This window comes from Peromyscus leucopus, chromosome 2 (genome assembly GCF_004664715.2).
Source record: "Peromyscus leucopus breed LL Stock chromosome 2, UCI_PerLeu_2.1, whole genome shotgun sequence".
NCBI lineage: Eukaryota > Metazoa > Chordata > Mammalia > Rodentia > Cricetidae > Peromyscus > Peromyscus leucopus.
Genome location: NC_051064.1, coordinates 106154905 through 106173124, shown reverse-complemented (window position 1 = coordinate 106173124; position 18220 = coordinate 106154905). Strand labels below are relative to the sequence as shown.

The 18220-nt window shown below is 44.0% G+C and overlaps 2 protein-coding genes across 18 annotated transcripts in view; one reads left to right on the top strand and one right to left on the bottom strand.

Annotated features, from left to right (window-relative positions):
- Slc35d1 (solute carrier family 35 member D1) overlaps window positions 1-7904 on the top strand; it is a 46595-nt gene extending 38691 nt beyond the window's left edge. For all 4 annotated transcript variants that reach the window (XM_028887836.2, XM_037202756.1, XM_028887853.2 and 1 more), the window contains one exon: window positions 5115-7904. In XM_028887836.2, coding sequence (XP_028743669.1) covers window positions 5115-5223 — 109 coding nt within the window. In that variant the 3' untranslated portion in view covers window positions 5224-7904. The remainder of the gene's footprint in view (window positions 1-5114) is intronic.
- An 8532-nt stretch (window positions 7905-16436) lies between these two features.
- The window catches only part of Mier1 (MIER1 transcriptional regulator), a 55646-nt gene continuing 53862 nt past the window's right edge, over window positions 16437-18220 (bottom strand). For all 14 annotated transcript variants that reach the window (XM_028887781.2, XM_028887802.2, XM_028887738.2 and 11 more), the window contains one exon: window positions 16437-18207. In XM_028887781.2, the coding sequence (XP_028743614.1) occupies window positions 17879-18207 (329 nt within the window). In that variant the 3' untranslated portion in view covers window positions 16437-17878. The remainder of the gene's footprint in view (window positions 18208-18220) is intronic.

Genomic DNA, 18220 nt, shown 5'->3' with positions numbered 1-18220 from the left:
TGCTCTGCTGGCTGGAGAGGAAGTCATAGAGAAAACAAGGTGGGAAAAGCCAGCTTAGAAGGGTTGTGGGCTGCATTTCCTGTTCAGACCGGAACGGGAGTGAGCCCCTGAGTTCAGAGAGAGGAGCAAGCCAATGGCCGTGAAGTACAAGTGAGTCTGGAATTTCCCAGAGCAAGGAGGCCTGCATGGCAGGGATGAGCAGTGAAAGGAGATGCCATTCAGCTAGTTAGAGGAGTAGATTAGGGAGGACTTTTTGGTCATTACAAAATTCTTTTGGGGAGAGGGAAGGATGTTGGTGGAGTTTGAGTGTACTGACATGTGTCTTGGTTTTAATGTTTGGCCAGTGTGTTGTGGTTAGCCTGAAGGAAGAGAAGGAATGGGGAGTGATTGTGTTACGGCAAGCATTCATGTAATGATCCTTCTGCAGTTCAGGGTGTGGGGTGCACCTCGTGGTACTCACAGCAGTGACCAGGCACCTTTGGACCTTCCTGGGAAGAGCTTGCAAGGCTGTTGTTAGGAACTACCCAGACTGTCAGCAATTCAGGTGCTGTTCCCAGGAAGTAAACTCTGCCAGGGTTAGCGTGGGAGGCTTCACGGAAGGATATTTGATAGGCCTCAGCGTTCTCACTTTTACTCCTACTGGTTGGCTACTGTGTGCTCTTAACCTTCTGAAATGGTTTATTATCCTATTATATAGCTTAAGTGTATAGTTTAATGTATAGTCCTAAGGAACTAATTCCTTTACATGATTCTATAGCTTAATTCTTGCTTTAGTTCTGAGGGGGCGTGGACCATAGTCTCTGCTGCGCAGGTGAGGGAACTAAAGTAACGTGCTCTATGTCACAGAGCTCAGAGCTTTGTAGTTGCCCGAGTCCACAGTGGCCCTGTGGAGACAGTGGCAATCAGCTGTTGCCTGGCCGATAAGAAGGAAGGTGGGAAGGTCCTCTGAAGCGGCTTGCTCCAGAGGAGTAGAGAGTGATCTTGCCTCTGTTGGAAGACTGCACCGGGAATCAATTATTTGGCAGGGATTGTACTTGTTTGGAAATAGCAGAAATCAAACTCTTGATTCATAGGTTTTAAGTAGATTGGCATATTTTGCTTATGGAATGCAGAGTTGTGGGCCTAGACTCACACACAGCATGTCAGTGGTAAATAACACATGGAGGCAGCAGAGACTGTAGAATTCTTGTTCCTTGCTATAGGGTTGCTACACTGATGGATTTCATAGACTGAGTGTCTAACTGTTGGAAGGTAGTGAACATGGCCATGACTGTGGGTCTTGGAGGTAACTTTTCTTTTTAAAAAATATGCATTTATTTATGTGTGTGTGTGTCTGTGTGTGAGTGTATGTGTGTGCATGGTGCAGGAGCCTATAAAAGTCAGAAGAGGGCACTGGAACTGGAGTTATAGACAATTATGAGCCACCATGTGGGTACTGGGAACAGAACTCAGCTTTCAGCAAGAGGAGTCAGTGCTCTAACCACTGGGCCATCTCTCCAGCCCCTTTTGTTGTTTTGTGACAGTCTAATGTATCCCAGATGGGCCTCCAGCTGACCAAGGTGGACTTGAAATCTGGCCCTCCAGTTTCCAGCTTTGCAGTGACTTTCCAGGATCCCAGGCCTGTGTGCTTTCACTCCCCTTCTCAGAGAGTATGCTCCTACCAACACGTTTTATACAGTGCTGGGGATCAAGCCCAGGGCCTCTGATAAGCTAGGCTGGCTGTCTCCCCACTGAGCTCCACTCCCAGCATGCTGTCAATCTAGAAACCATGGGCTGTGTGTGATGGAGGTGTGTCAGCCCAGATGCTCTAGTGTCAGCAGATTTCCGTGGATTCAGACTTGGAAGAGGTGAGTGGTGCAGTTTTAGGCTAGACTGCAGTGATCTAACTAGACCCCTCTGTCTGTGGGGAAATATGACTGCTGCTTCTCCTGCTGCTCCTCCTCTTCTTTCTCCTCTTCTTCCTCCTCCTCTTCCTCCTCCCTCACCCCCTAACTGTCTCTCCCACAGCAGGTCCCTGAATTATAGTGCTTGGGTCTATAAGCTTTGTGCTCAAGTTTAGAAAGGCTTGTATAATGATCGGCTCTTGGTTTTGATATGCATTCCATGTTGTTGATGAATGTTCAGTTCTCACCAGGTGATTCGTGAATTGGCATTTCGGTAAACGCAGGCTCCTTTGGACAGGTTGCAGCCATTTTCTTTCATCCCTTGCTGTGGACTGAATGTTGCCTTCCTCCCATGTTCATGTTCTAGTTCTGACTCCCTGGGTCAGTGTTTTAGTAATAAAGCTTTGGGGGCTGGGGGGCAGAGTTTGGAGATGAAGATTTCTTGAGATAGGTGTCCCTAGCAAAGAGAGGACCCCTGCTGCCTCCTTCATTCAAGGGCCCAGTGAGAAGGCTCCCTGTCACATACACATTCCACCTTTATTCCAGCTCCATACTGGGAGAAGCAGATGTTTGTTGTTCCTGCATCATGAGTAGGCTAAGGTACTTATGACTCAACCACCGTGTGCTGATGCTTCCCCTCTCCTCTGTATCAGGGTCAATAGAGAAAATAGAACAGAAGTATCTTACTTTTTTTTGTAGTGAGATCAAACACAAAGCCTTGCTTATGCCGGGCAAGCATTCTGCCACTGAGCTACAACCCCAGCCCACAATTATATTCTCAGTGCTTGTAATCTCATTTCATCTTCCAGATAAGCCTGAATGTATAGTAGCTGCCTCCTCCTCCTTTTCTGTCTTTTTTTTTTTTTTTGGTGTGTGTGTGTGTGTGTGTGTGTGTGTGTGTGTGTGTGTGTGTGTGGTTTTTCAAGACAGGGTTTCTCTGTGTAACAGCCTGGGATTAAAGGCATGTGCTGCCTGGTGCGTTGGGGTGGTGGTGAGTGGTGGTGGTGGTGATGGTTAATCCCAGGACTCAGGAAGCAGAGACAGGCAGATCTTCATGAGTTTGAGGCCAGCCTGATCTACCCAGCGAACTCAGGACAGCCAAGGCTACACAGAGAAGCCTGTCTCGAAAAACCGAACCAAAAATAAATAAATAAATAAATAAATAAATAAATAAATAAATAAATAAATAAATAAATAAATAAAAGAGGCATGTACCACCATGCCCTGCTCACAGTGGCATTCTTACTCGGTGCAGACATGATGCTTCAGAAAGATTAGTTACTTTTCCTGGGGTCTTAGAGCTAGTAGTACACTCAGGATTTGGACCAAGACGCAACTCTGGTCCAGGATTGTTTTAGTACACCAGGGTAGAAGAGGGTCTGGGGATAAGCATAAGCCCTGCCATGCTCTAAGCCTGTACTTCCTGTCCTGATGCTCCCGTCCAGGTGAAAGGGTGAGTGACAGGAAAAGTGAGAGCATTGTTTTAGGTTGGCTGGGGGTGTGACAGCCTAGGAGAAAGTGGGATGAAAGAAGGCAGGGGCAGTCCTCCTCCATTGTTTTGGGTTGGGGTGGGTTTGGAGGAAAGGGAATTGACTGTCATGGGGAGATGTACATGTGGTCCTCAGGGAGTTTTTAGCTTTGGCACGAAGGCTTGGTCCTAGGCAAGCTGTCAGGGAACTCATCTGCCAGAAGTAACCCACTGGGAACAGACTGGTTCCAGAAGGGCGGATCAGATCCTACCTCAGCGTGATGGAAGAGCTGCCAGGTGAAGGGAAGGGGCCGCAGGAGCCCCTGGCGGGACTCCGGGATAAAGGGAAGGAAAACAGCAGTTTCCATCCTTAACGCAGAGCGCAAGTGCACAGAATAAGACGTAGGGGGCTGGAGAGGTAGCTCAGTGGTTAAGATTACTGGCTGCTCTTCCAGAGGACCAGGGTTCAATTCCCAGCCCCCACGTGGTGGTTCACAACTCTGTAACTCTTAAACTGGGGGATCCAATATCCTCTTCTGGTCTCCTTTGGACACCAGGAATGCACATGGTGCACAGACACTCATTCAGGCAACCCCACCCACCCACGCACCCACCCCCACACACGTAAACTTAAAGGAATTAAGAATAAGGCTCGGGAAGTTCACAAGCTGATGATGACAGTGGCGGACTGGGAGCTGTGGTGTCAGGTGCAGTGGAGATAGACTGCCCTGGCGCCCTGACACTGAGCAAGTTTCTTACAGCTTGAGGAATCCCTTTCCTCTTCTGTCAAATGGGCACCTTGCAGGGATGTAGCAACTTGGAGGATAGCCAAGTGGCAGGAGATGCATGAGCATGCAAACACACCTTGCACGTCATCACATCTGCGGGAATCCTGCTAGGAAGGAGGTTAGACTAAAGGAAGCTTTGTGTCACGTGGCTGGAGGGCCCAGAGTGGCTGGTGTTATACCAGCTCTTCCTCCCCTTCCTTCCTCATGGGAGCCTGAGGTTGGCCGTTTTCACTCCTCCGAAGCCGCCCTAGGGCTGGGACATCAAAGCCCAGAGGAAAACAGAATGAGTTTTAAATGAGCAACATGTTGATCAGCCTTGTGGCCAGGCCGAAGTGGGGCCAGATCCAGGGCAGGAAATTTTTAAGGGGAGAGCCCAGCCCAGGCTCTCAGCTGGCTGGTGACCCAGTGGAATGAGTACTGGCAGTCTCAAGTGAAGAGTCCACAAGGATGCTGTTTCTGTGAACTCTTCCGGCTTATAGCTTCGTTTTAGAGGCAGGAAGTTTTGAAGTCCCCTCAGAGAATGAACAGGGATCATTGTCCCCACGAATGCAGTCTGGGATGCGGTATTCGAACAGGTAAGGCATGTTAGTAACTAACTGCCATAGGCCAGGAGCTCAGGGACATGTTCTCCACCGAGCTTGCTTCTTACTGGAGAGGAACCACAGTGGATGGTTTGGGTGTGTCTTCCAGATCTGTCTCTCTTCTAATACAAACCGAAGCACATATTCATGTTCACGTAATTCATACAGAGGTGACCAGCATTTAATGTTTTGTGCAGTTTTTTTTCTCACTTAACATGTCATTACCTATTTCATTTCATAGCATTTTAATGGATGTATAGTATTCCATTGTGTGAATTTATGTAGTAATTTCCCACTGCAGGGCACTTCACTTTGACCAGACTTTTCCCCATGACAAGCGTCACGACCCTCCTTCCCTCTTTTCCCTTCCTCATGATGGCTTTCTGTCTTGCAGTATTGCTGGAAGCCTGGTGTATTCTTACATCACTTTCACTGAAGAGCAGCTGAGCAAGCAGTCAGAGGGCAATAACAAGCTGGACACTAAAGGGAAAGGAGCCGTATGACCTGATGGCCCCTGCTCGCGTACCTTGAAGACACTGAGGCGTCCTGACTCGGGACTAATATTCCTTTGCAATTGTATGACTCTAGGACTGATTGTTGCCTTTGAAAATTTCTTGACCGTTATGTTAACTATGTTTAAATTAATTTATATCAGACTGGAAAATGTACTGGGTGGGTTTTAATTTATTTTTTGTCTCGGACAGTGAAGCATCAGTGTTTTGGAATCTTCTACCCTGTAGTTTGCTATCCGGGTGACCCTGGCAGTGTATACAATGTGTTCCAGCTAGAGCTGCCTTCCAGTGGGCTGTCTCCAGAGGCAATTTAGCTGGGAATGCAGCTGAGATCTGAACTTTCTTCTTTTTTAATTGCATTATCTCCATAGTATCATTACATTTGCCAAAGGTAACAGCTTTGGCACTAAAAACCCCACGAGGCTCTGAAGGATTTTGCTTTCCTGGATTGTGTGGGGTGAGCAGAGCGTGCCTTGGAATGTCTGATTCCTCTTTGTTCAGTAGGAGACAAGCACGGGCTGGAGGAAGCTGGCCATCCCTCAGTTCTTCACTCAACAGTCATGCAGTGAACATAGCTGTTGGGCCTTGTGCTGAGTGCAGGGATGCGGAGATGGTTGCGAAGCTCTCTCCTGCCATGGACTGAATGTAAGATGGAGAACTTGATTCTCTGTTCAGCTAGGAAATTCTGGGACTGGGGGCCGGGCACTTCAGCCCTCTGGAACTGCAGGCCTGTGAGGTTGGAAGCACCTGCCCTGCCCATTCTCCCGAGATCAGAGCCCACAGTGAGACACTGAAGAGCTACACTCTGAATGCAGCAATGGCCCAGCCTCCCACTTCTCTGAGAGGGACAGATAGTCAAGGTGGCTGCCGTCTCTCCCCATGCCTTCATCATGTGGGTATGGTTGGTACTCTTTGGGTTCCTGTGTGCAAGTCCTCATCACAGGCCCAAGGCCCATGCTTCGGAACTGGCTGGTCTGAGGGAAGAGCTGGCCAGACATCTTTGTATTGTTGGGACTTGATCTCTTTTGGGCAAAGTCTCTCCCTCCTTAAATGCCAGAGCTGGGTGGCATGGCTCAGAGACTTCCCCTGCTGTGGAGGAGGCTGCGTTTGCCTGGTTAGCAGAATAGATTGCCTCTGCTCCCTTCATGGGCAGCTGACTGGATGCTGCAGGCTCAAACAGCTTGGATTTTTGTGTCTCATTGGGGGAATACGAGAGTTTTGATTTTTTTCCCTCTCTATTTGAAAATTTCATCTGTAGGCTCCACCTTGAATATAAATTTTATAAGAAAGCACATTTGAAAGTTCTCTGCAGTATTATATCAGGAATCTGTGGAAGGTTTTGGTCCGTAGAGCTGAGGCAGGGTCTCCACAGAGTGTTAGTGTTTCTCTCTGTTGGTCAGTTCCCAGGCACACTGAGGGCTTTGGACCTGGGCCCCTTTGCTTTCCTTATTGGGGGCTCTTTAGTGAGAGAAGACTTCATGACCAGCAAATGGACAAATAAATAGGACATAGTCTGGCACGCTCCAGTGTTTAGTTGTTCAGCCAGGGTCTGCCCTTAGTTGAAAGAACACAAATGAAAGAACTCAGTGATTTGTAAATAAGGCCTTGCCTGCACAGTTTTGGGGACACTGATTGTAGGCCCACCCCCAAAGAACAGTGTTTCCATTTCAGAGGACTTGGTCCTCAGATCATCATGTAGCTCAGATGAGCCACGCAGCTCTTAGAACTGCCTACCCTGAGCCCTCCCATGACCTGGATGCCCTTTCTTCCCACATCTGTGCAGTGCTGGTTTCTCCCATGAACAGGCTGTGATGGAGTTTTTTCTTCCCTGGGGAGACACATTGAGAGTGAGTGCGGTTCCCATTACATATGGCACACAGCAGACGTAGGGCTGGCATCCTTTCATGGAGGACTGCGTTCATGCAGTGCCCATGACTTAGGGTAATATGTTTCCCGAGAAGCACAAGCCTGTGCCTCCTTGACTCCAGATGCTTAGGCGACAGTCTTTGTCCGCTATCTTTTTGAAAACACAAGACAAAATATTCTCTCATAGCCTCTGTGATTCTGCTTTTTAAAAAGAAAAGTATTTTCATATTATGATGGTCAAATTTGAAAAAGCGAAAACTGTCTTCTCTCTCCGTGGGAGAGAGCTGCATTTCAGAGTGGTGGTTCAGTGAAGACTCGGCTGTCACCCTAAGGTAGCCTCCAGGCCTTCCTCCCTCACCTCAGCACTAAACACACTTGGACTGGCTTCCTCAGCCGCTGGGCGGCTCTCAGTAGTCCGCGATGCCGTCACCTTTCTGAGCCTGCCGTCTTCTCCTACTGTCCACAGTTCACCTTGTGGAACGAGGAGAGACTCTAGTGTTTTGTTTTTTAAACTTTATTTTGAAAATATTTTTTAAAAAGAAATCTACTGGTTAGATTTTATTGTCACAGAAATGTTTTTAGAGATTATTTTGTTCACAGATGTCCCCTTTCTTGGGCTGACGACTGACTTGCCCACGTGTCCATCTCTGACAATGTTTCTTCAATATAGATTTTATTTACCAATATACTTAGTGTTTTTAAGAGGTACTGAGCATTGAGGTATGTAAATCAGGTGACAGAAACATGACAAATCATGTGCCTAACTATTTTTTTAATGATGTCAAATAAATACTTTTTCTGGAAAATGTGTATTAGAATTTCCTTCCTGTATTGAGAGCAGTTGAGAGCTGGGGGTCTGCTGACACTGAGGAAGGTGACATGCGGGTGCTTGCGATCCAGAGGTGGTGACACTCTTCAGTATTAATGCTTTGCCAAAACAGTACCCGTGACTACATAGTCACTGTCTGTGACGCCCCTGTGATGAACTGGAAGGAGAGAAATGCTAACCTGTCTACAAGATGTTTGCCCTGCGTGATCAGTGTTTTTAGTGTTGAGTACCTCTACTGGGTAGTAATCCATGAGTAAAATGTGCTCAGCAGGACAGCCACTTTGCTACAGTACATTAAAGTATGGAGAGGGAGGAGCACATGAAGGTATTTTTTTAAGAAGTTTCCATCGTGACTTACTGCAGGTGTGCAGGCCACAGAGCATGTCCATCTTGCTGTGCAGTCGTCCCCAGGTCCCTTAACTAAACTAAAGCTATGGGCATTGGATAGACGCCTCCATTTCCCCTTCTTCCAGGCCCTGATGGCTCCAGTTTTTTTCTGTTTCTCCAAGTTTGACTGGCCACAACAAGTGGGATTGTGCAGTATTTGTCTTTTAGGGACTAGTACATGTCACATAGTATGTCCTTTAGGTCCCTCTCTGCACTACACATCAGGCTTTCCTTGAAGGCTGGTGCTGCTCTGGTGTGTACACAACACAGCTCATTGATCGTCATGTGGGTAGGACTTTTGTCGGCCATGCTGCTGTGAGTGTGGTTCTGCATGCGTCTTGTCAAGATTCTGCTGTCAGTCCTTGTGAATATTGCCCTGGTCAGCTTGCTACAGCCGAGAGTCACCTGAGAGGAAAGCCTTGATTGAGGGATTATCAGCACTTTTCAGGGGTTCTCATAGGTAGAACTCCATCCATCCATCTGTTGTCCATCCATGAAGCCATATCATCTTTTATAAAGTGTAGAAAGCTCCATTTGCCTAGTGTGGGACACATTCAAACTCTGGCACATCTGAGTCAAAGCACCTAAGGTCAGTATGAATCATACTGGGTGCTGTCTGACCTAGAACTCCTTGGGTGACCTGGGTGGTTGTAAGTGCCAGTGCTTACTTAATGAACCACACTCTGCTGATAGGGTTGGCGGGAATTAAGACCAGACCCCGTTGGACGGGTCTCAGCCACACTGAGACTGAGACAAGTTTATTGCCAGCAATCAGACCTTTTATACCCTTATCAGAAACAATACAACGGCAATTGCCAGGATCAATACAGTGGTAGTTGCTAAGGATACAAAGACGGTTGCAAGCCATACAGGGTTCACAAGATTAATGTCTGAGACCAGTTTTCCTGTCAAAATCCTATATGCTTGGCTGACTTCTAGGAAACACAGAGATACACAGGCAGTCTGAATGCTCTACTGCCTGAGGGAGGGCCTCAGTTTCCCAGGAACTGAAAGGTACACCATGCCCAGGAGCCATAAACTCTCACCTGAAAAACCTATGCTGCATGCCTCTGAAGGCAACTAGACCAGGCTAATGATTCCCGGTAGGTGCTGTCATGCTCATCACCACTGTGTCTTGTCAAATGCTATTTTTTTATTCAGTGTTCATTCTCCATGGATTTCAAGCTGGAGAATAAGCTAGTGGTGGTTTGAATCAGAGGTGGCCAGCAGCCCTAACTTCTGGCCGTTTGGCCCGTGGTGGCAGTTATGATGACAGTTTGCTAAGATGAAAAAGCAGTGTGGGCCGAGGGCTGACTGTGTTCTTTTGCTGACTGAGTGCTAAAATATGCCTTTAGGTTGGCATTTAGTCATTACTTATTTTCCTGACAGACAAATGATTTAAGCAAGGCTAAGGGACTTGTCCTGCTTCCGTCAGCAGGGATGTTTAAATCAGGACTCTGATCCCAGCAAAAGCCCTTGTCTTTCCAGGCAATGCATTCCAGGTAACACTGGACATCAGGAGGATATGACATGAAGGTAGAGTCGCCTCGTGTCTGCTTCTCCTCAGGTGTGTTTCAGTGGTACTGAACAGTACTGAGGTCAGTGTTGACAGATGGTCCCACACAATCGTGAAAGTGTGTTGGAAAATTCTAAATATATTTGGGTAAAGGGATTTCTCCTGGAGAAGGGCTCCTGCCCTCACTTGCTTTCTGTTGCTGTGCTAACACCACAACCAAAATCAGCTTGGGGAGAAAGTGTCTATTTCATCTTACTGCTTATAGTCCACCATGGAGGGAAGTCAGTCTGGAACCTGGAGGCAAGACTGAAGCAGAGGCTATGGAGGGACACTGCTAACTGGCTTGTTCCCCATGGCTTGCTAAGCCTGCTTTCTTACAGAACCCAGGACCATCTGCCAAAACATGGCGCCACCTACTGTGGGCTAAGCCCTCCCACGTCAATCATTAATCAAGAAAAAGTTCCACAGTTGACTGCCCGATAGGCCAATGTGTTAGAGCTATTTTCTCACTTGAGGTTCCCTCTTTCCAGAAGACTTTAGCTTATCTCAAATTGGAAACCAACAAACAAAAAACAAAAATACACAGCACAGTATCTTTAGAGAAATGGTATTTGAAACTAATTCTTGAAGTTGCATTTGTTTGTGTGTTTGTGTATGCATACGTGTGCATGCATGTCCATGTGCAAGTGTGCCATGGCGTATGTGTGGAGGTGAGAGGACAGCTTGCAGCAGCTGGTTCTTTCCCTCTGCCACCTTGTGATTGCACTCAAGTGGTCAGGGTTGACTGTAAATGCTTTTACACACTCAGCCATCTCTCCAGCTTTGAGCTGATTATTTACAACTAGAATTTGGGAAGACACCATAGGAGATAGCTCTCTAGAATTCCAGGGTCCCTGTGGGGGTTTGAAAGAAAATGGCCCCCAAAGGGAGTGGCATTATTGGGGGGGGGTCTTGTTGGAGGAAGTGTGTCACTTTGGAGGCAACTTTGAGGTCTCACACATGTTCAAGATACTTCCCAGAGTCTCAGACAACTTCCTGTTGCCTGCAAGATGTAGGAATCTTAGCTACTTCTCCAGCACCATGTCTGCCTGCAAGCTACCATGTCCCACCATGATGATAATGTCCTGGACCTCTGAACTGTAAGCAAGCCACCATATTTAAATGTTTTCCTTTATAAGAGTTGCTGTGGTATGTTATCTCCTCACAGTAGTAGAAAGCCTAACTAAGCCTCTGTCCTTAACTTCTTGTCTGGAAAATGCCCACCCCTTGATAATATAGTACATGACTTCATTCCTCTGTTTCCCTTACCAGCTAGTCCGTGTGCGTGTGCGTGTGTGTGCGCGCGCACGCTCGGGCGCGTGTGCATGTGTGACTCTGTGTGTGGAGGGGGAATGTGGTTCAGATGAAAAGAGAGTACTGAGGAGGTGTGAGGCTCTTGATGCTCGGCTTCATATCACACACAAAGGCCATATTGCTGTCTTCTGTTGCTGGAGAATTTCTCTCCAGCTCCCACCAAGTCCCGCCCGTCCCGGAGCCCACTTATAAAATAAACACACAGACTCTTACATTATTTAAACTGCTTGGCCATTAGCTCAGGCCTATCATTGTCTAATTTAGCCCATTTCTGTTAATCTTTACTTTGCCACGTGGCTCGTGGCTTACTGGTACTTTACATCTTCCTTGTCCTGGTGGCGGCTCCAGGCAGTCTCTCTTTCTTCCTGTTCCCTCAATTCTCCTCTCTCCTTGTCCTGCCTATACTTCCTGCCTGGTCACTGGCCAATCAGTGTTTTATTTATATAGCACGATATCCACAACAGTCTTCAATCATATTTAAGTCTTATGAAGGCAGAGATTTTGGTTGTTCCCAACCCATGCTGGGCACACTATAGGGTACACAATAAATATTTGTTGAATGAAAATAATTCTTGAGAGTTATCACTTTCAATTTTAATTTTTAGTTTTAAAAAACTTTTAATGTTTAGTGTGTGCTTTGGAAAGACAACATCAGCTGTAGTATTTGCATCAGCTACAGGTCTCGGGTGACATATTCCAGAGTCTGTGAGAGGTGGTGGTGGATGTGAAGGGGCCAGAATGTGACTCCACCTTAGACACAGAGCAACTCTACTGAAGAAAATGACCTAAGCCTGAGTCCCAGAAGTCCCTAGCCAGGTTTAGCCAATCAGCCAAACAGTTTCAAACCTGACCTTATAAGGCTGGAGGACCCAGGTTACAGGATATGACTGTTACTGACCATATATGACGAAAAAGCCCGCAAATGGGAGGAACTGTTACTAGCCCCATCCAATCAACATGTGCCCCATATAACTGCTCTTTGACTGCTCAATTAGAACAGAGATTAGCTCACCATACTTAGAATTCTCCAAGTTCACTTAAAAGGGGTCTGCATGCCTTTGTCCCCGGTTGTCATCCCCATTAGCCAGGGGGATGCTATGTCTTCCAGGACACTCTAGAGTTAGTCAAAGAGCTGACTGAACAGTAGAAAGAGGATGTGATTTCCTACAGGGAAATTCCCTGGATCTTATTTACCTACTTAAATGTCATGTTATAACTTGTTCCAGGCCACTTTACCATAGCTTCACAATTTCTTCAAGCAGACTTGGTCATCACCTCTTAGTTCTACCTTGTAAAAATCACCAAAATCCACCTTTTCTCCCTTGGGTGCCTTCCCACTGGCTTTCTCATTTTGTCCTCTTTAGTCCGTCTGCCCCTCCACAGCTCTACCCTCCTGGTAATCTGCAGTGTTCGCTCCCCTTGGGTAGCTTGGCCAGCTTAGTCACACTGGTATCCATTGGGCCATGTCTGACTGGCAGATGGCTTTTCCATTTTTTTTCTTTTTTTTTAATGCCTTTTAGCAGGTAAGCACAGTCCCACCACCAGGACAGGTGGGACTTCCATGCAGATAGGAATTCTGGGAAGGAATCAGAGAGGCGGGATTTCACAGCAAGAACTAGAGGAAGTCAAACATACAGTATGTGGCAGAATGTAGACTAATACAAATGGGCTAAGTTTTAAAGAGCTAGTTGGGAACAAGACTAAGCTAATGCCAATCTTTGATAATTAATAAAAAAAAAACTGTCATTATTCAGAACGTGGTGCTTCAAATAAAGTCCAATTACATTAGAGTTCTACAGCAAAGTTGTGGGTAAACTCAATTTCACCCCTGCTGTTCCTAGAGTGCTTATTTTGACCCTATCACTGACTATAAGACATGCTGTTTCTGAAGCCAGAAGCTTAGTGCCTGGCAGCAGACCCAAACATTTGCTGGGTTAGAGGATATATGGGAATATAACAAAAATTAGCCAGTTCTTAAAACTTTGTGTATGGGTGTTTCACCTGCATGCATATCTATGTACCATTTACCTACAGTGCTCAAAGAAGCGAGAAGAGACTGCCCGATCCCTCGGTCCTAGAGTTACAGATATTTTGAGTCACCAAACCTAGGGTCCCCTGGAAAAACAGCCTCATCAGTTTAGATGGAAGAAAATTGGAATATGGTTGAGTTTACACAGCTCCAGTGTTCTGCACCAGATAGTATGTACATACATATGTATTTATAGAGAATTTAAGTGTCTCATTTAGCCCAAGTTGACCTCATAATTGCTGTGTAGGCAGGCAAAGACCTTGAACTTTGATCCAATCCCTTGGTTTCTACCTCCCAGGAGCTAGAACTAACAGGTTCTAACAGGTAGCCTTTGAATCTGTTCAAATTATTTATCTTTAAAAAAATAAATACATCCTATTATACATCCTACACTGGGAGGTAGGAAGAAGTCAATTCAGATAATAAAATACATGAAATCAGGTTAACTTGGATAGACCCTCCTGTATAAGATTCTGAAGAACCCTGGATTTTTTTTTTTTTTTTTTTTTTTTTCATTTTCTGTGTAGTTTGCTTTTGAATACTTTACTCTTGAATAAGATACTTCTCTGTGATTGATTACTGACAGAACCTGGATTTTTATGGTAGCTTTTTCCAAGCAACCAGAATTATGAGACATAAAGAGAAAAAAAAAAATCAGTTAAAAATAAAAATCAAGATTAAAATCTGAAGTCACTCTTCCCATGTGCTGCAGATTTTGACAATGCCATTTCAATGACTATAAATGACATTGGGAAAGCATATCTGGCTAATACTGATGACTCTCAGTTACACACATGGGTATGCTAGCCAGTACACTTAGACTGTTGGCTATGAAAGTGAACCAACACTCAGGTATTCCAAGTACCACCCTAGATTACTTACCCATAGAAAAGTATTGTGACAAAACAAATTTTGTAAAAAGTGTGATATGAACTTCATTGAAAAAGAGAGGAACTAAGTATTTTTAATTATATAGCTTAGAGAAAAAAGAAGGTAATGGAGATCTTCGGAGTAAAGCCTCTCTGGGGAGAATAAAAGGCAAAAATATACCCCCTTTCCAGGTACAGTGGTACTCATTTTAAATTCCATCACTTCAGACAGAAGACCAAAGCCAGTTTGGGCTACATGTCTAAGTAGGCTGGGCACATAGCCTTGATCCCAGTGCTTGGGAGGCAGAGGCAGAGGCAGAGGCAGGGAGATCCCCAAGTTTGAGGCCAGGCTTATCTACAGATTTTTCCAGGACAATCAGGATAATAGATAATACATAACAGATAGACCCTGTCCCCCCCCCCCCCAAAAAAAAAAAAAAAAACCAAACCAGGCACTATCTATAAAAAAAAAAAAAAAAAAAAAAAAAAAAAAAAAAAAAGCTTAAAGAAGAGGCAGAAAATAATCATCCAATGTCAGGTACCTAAAACCAGGAGCCACTAAAAACTGTTCAGTGCAGTGTGCTGGGCGTGGAGGCAACAGGGATGGTACACACCTTCACTGTGTGTACATCTGCACCATAGAGATTAATAACTGAAACAAAAAATCTATAGCACATCACACAGGTATGTTTACAAAAATATTTTAATGAGCATATCAGAATGGCAGAAGGAAATAGGAGAAGGGACATATTTTACAGTGCAAAATTATTATGCAGAAATTTAAAAACATCTAATTCATAATTTTAAATGCCTACTTAAATATTACTTCAAATACATTTTAAAGCTCAACAGATTTTGTTGAACTGAGTTACAGATTCTGAACCTTATTGAGCATACATCATAAAACATTATATATCCCAAATGAAAATGACAGTGCTTTGCTAGGACCTACATAACTACCAACAGAAACTTTTCTTTTTGAGACAGAGTCTCAGGTATCCCAGGCTGACCTCAAATTCACTGTGTACTTGAGGATGGCCTTGAACTTCTGATTCTCCTGCCTTCACCTCCCAAGTGCTGAGATTACCGGTGTGCACCACCACACCTAGTTTATGTGGTACTGGGGATGGAACCCAGGGCTTCACGCATGCTGGTGCAAGCATTCAACCAACAGAGCTACATCCCCTGCCCATAATGAAAGGCTTCTTTTCTCATCTCAACTATTAAGAGCTCAAGAGTTATGAAAAGTACTAAATCTTAAGCAAATTAGATTCATGATATTGTCAAGATGTTTAAATAGTGCAATGACTTCTCAAGTTACAGTGGTTGCATTGAAGAACCAAGGGTAAAATCCCTGTAGAAACACAGAACACAATAAAGTATTTGGGAAAAGCTGAGCATCACATATTAGTGGAATGTTTTTCATTATGCATACTTTAAAAAGAAAAATAAGGTTTATTAACATTTATACATCTGACACACTTGCCATCATGCCTGAGAATTTCCTTAAAAATGTTCCTGTAACAAGTTTCAAAAACTCCACAAACTTGCACACCAGATGGATCTTTAAAAAGGTGGACATGACACCTCCAATATTGCAATGATTGAGAAGCACAACATCACTGTTCTTTTAAAACATTTTTATAGATCATCTGTGACAAAGAGCTAGGATGGCCTGGACTCATTTAATAAAATATGCTTTAGAAAATAAGACTATAGCTGGGTGTGGTGGGAAATACCTCCAACCTCATTATCAGGGGGCTGAGATAGAAGGATTTTAAGTTCCAGGCCAGCCTGGGCTACACAGTGAGACTCTGTCTTAAAAAAAGAAAGGAAAAGAAAGGGGGGGGAGAGGAGAGGAGGAGGGGGAGGGGGGAGGGAGGAGGAGGGAGGGAGGGAGGGAGGGAGAGATATGGGTAGGGGTAGGAAGGGAGACAGGGGCCGTGGCTATTTGCTAAAGCTACTTGACCTACTGCCATTCTGGATAAATTAATTTTTTTCTCAGTAAAACAAACAAACAAACAAACAAAAACCCTTCATGCTTCTCAGTACTTCCATCTGAAACTGATTTACTGGGTATTTATGCAAAAACAGTATATGTATATTATATGATATGTTGTCAAAGTGGCTTCCAATACTGACTGGGGAAAAGAAAAAGTTATTCCCATTGGTTAAGGGAAGCAGTCTGGACAAACATAAGAACACTCTGAGGGATGAGGCCTGGACGGTCATTCTCAGTGCAAACCTTTACCCAAGCTGCATCAGACAACTGACCCAGTAAAGGGACCACTTATCTGCCTTTAAAGCACTGGCTCTTGAACTGAGGGCTGGGAACAAACTAAAAGCAGCATTTGGGGATGTGTCTGTGTGAGAAAAAGATAGCTAATAATCCTTTAATAAAAAAAGTTTGGAGATAGATTGGTCTATCAGCTGTATAAAACTACATTTTATAAGAAGAATTTAAGACTGAAAATAAAATGGCACCCATCCTTACAAGGCTAGTGCACACAGATAATCCTTTTAAAAAACACACAGAACAAGGGTGATTTTGGATCTGTTTCATTTTGGAAAAACAGTATCAAATCTGACAAACTGGATTGTAACTGGAAAGGTCTGAAAATTCTTAAAACCATTATTTTCTCATAAAAATCAATATTGCTACCTGTCAATAGTTATTATAGATGTGACAATATCTCAAAATCACCTGGCCTTTCCTTTCTGTTGACTTAATGAAAACAATGGGAAATCTTATAGTGCACAAGAGTAACAGAACAGGATTCTATTCAGCACAATACATTTACGTATTTAAGCTGACAGTAAATCTTTGTTTTGCTTCAAAAATAATTTTGGAAACTATAGCAAATGCAAACAAGCTTGCAGTCTTGAGTATCATGCTGAACTCCAGAGGCCCCAAATTATTTGTCCGTAAGTAGAAGTTTGAAAAAAAAATATGTTTATAATTCTTTATGAATGCTTTTACCACCTGGATAAGAAACATGACTTGGTTAACTACACACACTTAAAAATTCATTAGAAAAATCTTAGCAAAATAAAATGAAAGCTGACAGACTCAGAATATCAGTTCCTCTCATAAAAGTTTACCAACTGTACAAGTTAAGAAAATTATACAAGCTTTTTGTATTAAGAAAAGACAGCTCAGTCAAGACATATGTACTGTAAAAATCTTTCAAAGGCTACAAAGAATCTGGAAAAATACAGAATGTATTTCTTAAGCCCAGATAAGAATATGGAAAGACATCATTGATGTCAACAATTTTACAAATACAAACCTGACTTGGTTTATTTTTAAACTTCTACATATAAAAATCATGCTAGCATAACCTTCAGGATTCATGAGGGTTTCCTTAGTTCAATTTGTAAAGAGAGAAAAATATCTGTTGTAAAGACATTTCTAGATAATCAAGAAATTGGTATTGAGCAGAAACCCAAACTTGTTTCCCCCCCCTCCCCGACTATTCTTCCTCTTAAAAATAAGGAAAAATTACCTTTTAGTCAAATTTATGATTAGTATCTCAAATGAGAAGGTAGAGATAAATCTTTGGGTCATTCAAATTTACCAATGTTTTTATATCCTTAAAGAGGTCTTCAACAATTTGAAGTAAAAGAACTTGGAAAAGGTGGAACTATGAATCCCATTTCTTAACGTGAGGACTCAATTCAAACATCAAGATGAACCAACTACTTCAAGGAATCAGCTTTCTAAAGGTCACCCACCAACCCTGAAAATTGTAGTCACACCAGAATTTACTGCAAAGAAAGTAACACAGGCCTAGGACTTAGTCATTTGTGTTTTCATGTTCCTCAAACTTTCCATGCGAGACTGCCTCCTGGAAGAATTCAGACGAACCCGGACTTTCTTTCCCATTGCTGTTTATCCGTCGCCTTTTGGCAGGTCTCTCATTTTTTTCATCACAATCATTTTCATTTCTTGCAGTCATATGGGCAAGTTTTGGGTCAGTGGTCAGGTTATCTGCTTCATAACCATTAGTGTCCATATCGGTATGAAGTGTTTTCTTATTTCCACCTGTTGGTCCATTAACATGTAAGCCTTCAACTTTTACTTCTTCTTTGTTTAGTAGTTCACCTGGTCCATTAGACGACACACCTACATTTGGAGA